Source organism: Vespa mandarinia, chromosome 1, assembly GCF_050613455.1.
Source record: "Vespa mandarinia isolate Hongniang chromosome 1, ASM5061345v1, whole genome shotgun sequence".
Taxonomy (NCBI): domain Eukaryota; kingdom Metazoa; phylum Arthropoda; class Insecta; order Hymenoptera; family Vespidae; genus Vespa; species Vespa mandarinia.
This window is the reverse complement of record NC_140810.1, coordinates 17,505,549-17,512,500: the sequence shown is the minus strand read 5'-3', so window position 1 is coordinate 17,512,500 and position 6,952 is coordinate 17,505,549. Positions and strand designations below refer to the sequence as shown.

General features: G+C 38.4%; 1 protein-coding gene across 2 annotated transcripts in view; it reads left to right on the top strand.

Moving 5' to 3' along the window:
• The window catches only part of LOC118443819 (uncharacterized), a 25,197-nt gene extending 18,447 nt beyond the window's left edge, over positions 1–6,750 (top strand). The window contains exons 1-2 of one of the 2 annotated variants that reach the window (XM_035871337.2): positions 1,636–1,718; positions 3,092–6,750. In XM_035871337.2, the coding sequence (XP_035727230.1) occupies positions 3,124–5,076 (1,953 nt within the window). In that variant the 5' untranslated portion in view covers positions 1,636–1,718; positions 3,092–3,123 and the 3' untranslated portion in view covers positions 5,077–6,750. Of the gene's footprint in view, positions 1–1,635; positions 1,719–3,091 lie in introns of those variants that run through there. The other variant, XM_035871334.2, reaches the window with a different exon arrangement.
• The last annotated feature ends 202 nt before the right edge of the window (positions 6,751–6,952 follow it).

The window sequence follows — 6,952 nt, the reverse complement described above, 5'->3', positions numbered from 1 at the left end:
TATGATGTACAAATTAAGACATTATTTAAAACAAAAGGAAAGAAAATAAAAAACAATACTTGAAAAGAAAGAAAAAAAAAAAAAGAAAAAAAAGAGAGAAAAAAGAAAAAAAACTTTTTATATCAGAATAAACCCAAGAGATATTTAGGTGGCCACATTTAAATGGACAACCCTGTATATATAGATATATTCGTAGGAAACGTTTTCGATATAGCCAAATGGAATAGCGAAATAAAGTAATTTGCAAGATAGTCCTGGATAGATTTTTCCTAAGGGTTCCTGTCCGCAGTCTGTTTGGGTCTGGGTTGCTTCTGCAAAAGTAGATTTCTAAGTTAGGTACGGTTAACGTCGTTTTTGGATAGGAGATAGGACTATCTCTCTCTCTCTCTCTCTCTCTCTCTCATCCAAAAGGGAGAATGTTTCCAAGATCTACGGCCTAGATCTACGATCTGGATACTAGATTTCGATACTTTCTCGCACCGTTGGTTGTCCGTGTATTCCAATACTCTTAGAATGTATCTTCACCCATTACCGTTCTTACCCTTCTTTCAGAATACTCATATCCTCTTGATTCACCCTACCTTTTACTTCTCCATCTCTATCTTTATCTCTCTCTCTCTCTCTCTTTCTATCTATCTATCTATCTATCTCTTTCTTTTCTTTCTCTCCTTCCCTGTCTTCTACCCTCGACACCCTCACGACGACTTCTCGAGGAGAAGTCTTTTCTTCAATTTGCATAACTTTCCGGCAGGCACGTCGTACTCCGAACAAGGGGATTTCGATGAACCTAAATATCGCTTCCCACGGAGAGAAAAAAAGGAAAAAAAGAAAAAAGCGAGAGAGAATAGAAAGAGAGAGAGAGAGAGAGAGAGAAAGAAAAGGAAAAAAAAAGGGAGCCTGTTGATCGTTTTATGAAAATTTCACGCTACCTTCCGCTCTAAAAGAGAACTCGGAAAAGGTCGATTCCAGGCTTGACCTTTTTTCTTCTCTCTTTTATATATATATATATATATATATATATATATATATATATACATATATATGCACACACATTTTATATACCTTATACATATAGTTATAAACTCAGATATATATTTAAACTGTTCATTTAGATAATGGTAAAAGTCTTATTCGTCAGGACGAATTATTTAAACGTTGCCCCGTATATTAAAAGGAGATCTTTTTTAGGATACCATTATCAAGATTTTTTTTCCTTTTCTAATGGATTCTAATAAGACGTTAGAATCTAATCACTAATTAATTATACATAATGACTATGACGAATATTAAATCGTTATCAAGTTTAACAATCGCTAAAATGCAAGCAGATGGTTGAGGAAAATCGACCGTCCGTTCACTCGAACGATTTTAAACTGGGCAACACGGCACGGCACGGAACGGTGCGATGCAGTGCGGTGCGGTGCGGTGCGGTGCGGCGTTAAATTTGAAAACTTGGAGGGTAGTAGACAGACCGTTGTCGAATCGAACGACCAGCCGTTGCTGTCACTGCTTGCTAGTTCCTGCTGTTGCTGCTGCTGCTGCTGTCGTTGTCGTTGTCGTTGCCGTTGCCGTTGCCGTTGCCGTTGCCGTTGCTACTGCCACTGTTATTGCCGCTGCTGTTGGGAAATGTAAATGCGTCCTTTTCCTTTTGGTGCCTCGAGGGAGGCGGAGAACGATCCTTTTCGAACAGGTGGCAGAGGCCAGATGCGTTCCAACAGGTAGGAAACCAAACGACCATGATTCTTTCTCTCTCTCTCTCTCTCTCTTTATCTATCTATCTATCTATCTATCTATCTATCTATCTATCTATCTATCTATCTATCTATCTATCTATCTATCTATCTATCTATCTATCTATCTATCTATCTCTTTCTTTCTATGTCCAGAAATGCATAAATTATAAACTCACGATATCTTTTTGAATTTCAAAATCGAATCCTATAAATTTCTAGTATGTTCTTATTATACGTGGGTATATATTATATATCACATATATCACAATATATTAATATTTATATATTATCTTCTATTCTCGATATATTTCGAGACATCTGTTTGTTTTCAGATTTTGTTGAGACCGAAAATTTTCCAAAAATTTTCATTAGTGATATTTCACTCCGTTGATATCATTTAATCTTTCGTCAATTCGATTAGCTTCTATCTTAAACATGTTTACTTATCAATAACGTGATTTAATTTTACTCTCTCTCTCTCTCTCTCTCTTTCTTTTTCTCTGATATCCTAATTTCCCTGACTATTACTACACTCTTCCTCCCTTTTCTCGGAAAAAATTAATCGAATTAAAATGTCAACGCAACGATTCGTACAATCATTCGTTTACTACCGGATTAATTTCATTTCGTATTTCGACGTTCATATTACCAAAGTTGTCTGACACAAGTGCTTTCATCATTGATAACAGTCAGCCAGAATATTTTTCATTAGACCGTCGCGTTCCACTTTTCGGAGTTCGTTGAATTGTTTCGTTGAAACGTTCAAAATTTTCCCTACGTATGCGATTACACATCTGTAAAACCAACAATGAAAAGTATTCAAATTGTTACACTTTTAAAAAATAGTAACATACATTATATATATATATATATATATATATATATATATATATACATATATATATATATATGTTATGACCCAAATATATATTAATTCCATTTTTTTTAAATAACTAATAATTATATAAAATGCAGAGACAAGAGTGAAGGAAAGATTGGTCCATATTATATATCAAATTTTTCGATCTTATTTCTATCAAAACAAAGTAAGAAATAATTTCTTTACGAATAAAACTAATCGATCATTTATTTATGATCTCATCCTATATACGTAATACTTATTGTAAATATATTTTAATATTTATAAAAAAAAATTTTTTTTTCTCAATATCTTATAATTACATAAAATGTTAAAGACCAGAATGAAAGGAATAGTTGATCGATATAATAGATGAAAAATGTTTTGATTTGTAAAAAAAAAAAAAAAAAAAAAAAAAGAAAGAAAAAAGAAAAAAAATTAAAAAAGAAAAATTTGTCGATCAAAGAAATTAATCGATCCTTTTAATTATGATTTACAGAACAGTTTCGGTCGGGAGGAAGCTCATATGGAATGGCATCGTGTGGATCCTTGCCGAGGAGAAGGGGGCCGATCGCGATAACGATGCTCGTCGTTTTGACGAGTGCCGTGTCAGGCGGCTTTTGTCCGCCACGATGTCGTTGCGACGACGAAACCCTAAAGGCATCATGCGCTTACGCGGATCTCGAATTCGTACCGATCCAGCTCAATCCGGAGATACGACATTTGGATCTGTCGAACAATCGCGTGGCAAACCTACACTTAACATTTTGTTTCTACGGTAACCTGGAAAGTCTCGATCTTAGTTCGAATCTGATTCGTACACTTGGGACGGACAATTTCGCACTTCAAACGAGCCTTTTAACCCTCAACGTTAGTTCGAATTCCATCAGGACAATAGCGAAAAATGCTTTGAACGGTTTGAAGTCATTGAGAGAGTTGAATCTGGCTGACAACAACATAACGGAGATGGACGAGCAAGCGTTCAAATATACCAGCGAGTTAGAAGTTCTCGATCTCAGTGGTAACTCCATCACAAGTTTGCCTAAAGATCTGATGAAGAATCTACACAAGATAAGAACGTTACTTCTAAAAAGAAATTCTCTTTTGGAGGTACCAGCCGATAATCTGGCTTTGGCACCGAGCCTGGAGAACGTCGATCTTTCGGAGAATCTTATTCAGGAATTAACAAGAGACTCCTTGCCGTCCTTACCGTCGTTGGTCTCGTTGAATTTAGCGGACAATGTGATCAGAAGTATCGCCGACGATGTCTTCGACCGATTGCCAGGTTTGTTGCGTCTCGATCTCTCGGGAAACAACTTGACCTCGGTGCCGACTGTTGCATTGGCCAGACTTAATGTTCTTTCGAGTTTGATACTCAATCGTAATCCCCTTGGTACATTACGTCCTGTGGCCTTTCGCAATCTCTTCGAACTGAGAAGTCTCGAACTCGACGATTGCACGCTTGAGAATATCCACGCGAGAGCGTTTGCGGATAATGTCAATCTCGAAAGGATCTCGTTAGATGGGAATCGCGAACTCAAGGAATTACCTGGACGTGTATTGTACGGTGCTCGATATTTAAAATGGGTTTCCCTGCGTCGTTGCAGTCTCGCGACTCTTCAACCAACGCAGTTTCCGGTTGACGGTCTCTCCTTGCTACGAGTCGGCGGGAACCCTCTCGTTTGTAACTGTTCGGTGCATTGGCTCTGGAACGTTATCAGAGCGGAAGAAAGGCGTAACGAGACGCGATTGGAGCTCGACACGAACGACATCGTTTGTACGGATGAGGAATTTGCTGGGAAACCACTGATCGCCCTACCGGAAGGATCCCTACGTTGCAGATTGAGTCCTCTCTATCTCAGCTTATCCGCGGCTGGTTGCCTCGCGGCAACAGCCAGTATCCTGGCATTGATAGCTCATCTTACAAGGGCCAAGAGGAAGAAACGCTTGGCTTATGCGGCACCAAACAGGCCAGAATTTTTAGTCTACGTTGGTAGAAGTAACGAGGAATTAGCGAAGAACGCGGAATCATGTAATAGAAGATTATTGGCCCGGCACGAGGACACTTCCTACGACACGCCTAGAGCTAAAGCAGTCGTTAGGGTTCCTAGATCACAAGATTGTAACATTTATGAAACACCGAGGTACGCTCGGCCAGAAAGACGACTGGATATAATAGAACCACCTACCTCAATGGCTGGTATTCATGGAAGACAACAACAACAACAACAACAACAACAACAACAACAACAGCAACATCAATTTCAACATCAATATCAACAACAGCAACAACCATTGGATGAGGGTGTCTACGCAGTAGCGGATGTTACAGGTCTTCGAGATGAGCCACCGGAAATGTTATCCCTTTATCGTATGCAGAATACACGAATGAACGTACAGCGCGCCGATTATGGTTACGATTATGAGTACGACTATGATTACGAGCCACCGCTTCCGGACAAGCCTCACGTTGTCTTTGTTTGAACGAAGATGTGGAAGGGAAGTTAATGTGAGACGAATAGAGATAGAGATACTTAGATAGAAAGAAAGAAATAGACAAAGAGAATGAGAGAGACAGAGAGAGAGAGAGAGAGAAAGAGAAAGAAAGAGAACAAGAGAAAGAGAGAAAGAAAGAGAATGTGCGTTCCTTTGATTTCGTTTTACGTTAAAATGGTCTCGACCAAATCGAGATTCCAATCGCGCTTTTCCAAGGAATATCTATCTATCTCTATCTCTATCTCTCTCTCTCTCTCTCTCTCTCTCTCTCCCTACACCTTCCTTTCCTCTCTCACTCTCTCTCTCTCTCGTCGTTTCGTTCGACGGGAACAGCTGCGCTTCTTCGATCTTTTCGAGAGCCAACTTACTCGCCTCTCCCATTCGCGTATAGTGACTTTGGGAATGTCTGAGATAGCTCGTCGATACCTAGTCTGTGTGTCTTCTTCTTCTTCTTCTTCTTCTCCTTCATCTTCTTTCTATATATATATATGTGTATGTGTACCTGTGTGTGTGTGTGTGTGTGTGTATGTATATGTGTGTTCGTGTGTGTTTTTTGTCGTCGTTGTTTCTTTATTGTTATTTTATTTTTCTTTCTCTCTCCCTCTCTCTCTCTCTCTCTCTCTCTCTCTCTCTCTCTCTCTCCGCCCTCTATCGCCTCGTCGTCGTTGTAACCGGATAGAAAAGAAACTTTTGAAAGACACTTTGACGATCGGACAACTCGATACGATCCGTGATATCGAATATCGGTTATCGACTACGAGGCCCGTTACATCCATCCAATCCGTTACATCGTATTCTTTATTACGATTTATTCAGGAAAGTTACGTTTCAAGAATTTGTCTTCAAGAATTTGTCTGACTTATTATTTTTCTTTTTTTTATTTTCTATATCCCATGTACGTATGCGCCTAGTATAGATATAGTTCTCTCTCTCTCTCTCTCTCTCTTGGTTTTTTTTTTTCTTGAAATGATACGGGACGTTGGACGGTCGGCAAGAGAGGAGGAGGGAAGCGGGGCGAGGCGAAGGATGAGAAGGTAGAGAGGGAGGATACTTTTTTCTTTTTTTACTTTTTTTTTTTTTTTTTTTTTCTTTCCTTTGCATAAATTCCCTTAGAGAAAAAGAGAAAATTTTGTTACCATTTTGTCATTCACCAATATCAAGAGAAAATTTAGATTTTAGATACATACTGCTAGTGTATGTACTTAGCGACAGTAATAGCAATAGTTGCAGTAATAGTAATAGTAATAGTAATAGTAATAGTAATAGTAATAGTAATAGTAATGACAGTAGTAAGTAGTATTAGTAGCAACATTGGTATTAGTAGCTGCAGTAGGTCCCGGTCAAAGGCTCGACGTATCAGCAAGAAAAAACAGCAATTCACGATTTTTCCTACCACCTCGAAGTTCGAAGACGATCGATCGGCGTACTCGATGACGTAACACGAATGAATTTTCTCTCTCTCTCTCATCTATCTTTTTTTTATCCTTTTTCCCCCACCCCCTTTTTCTCTCTCTCTTTCTCTCTCTCTCTCTCTCTCTCTCTCTCTCTCTCTCTCGCTCGCTCTCGCTCTCGCTCTCTGTCTGTCTATTTCACTCTTATTCCGGGAGTGGCACAGGCAAAACGTAAATGAAAGAAAATGAAATGTCTTCCGAGATAGTTGCGCTCGCTAGGTAACTAGGATGCATTCTTAACTTGAGGGAGCACAATCCATAACAAATATACATACATATATATATGTATATATATATGTATATATATATATATATATATATATATATATATATATATATATATAATACGCAGCGTTGTATATTATATAGGAAAAAAAGAAAAAAAAAATGAGAAAAGAAAAGGAAAAAAAAAG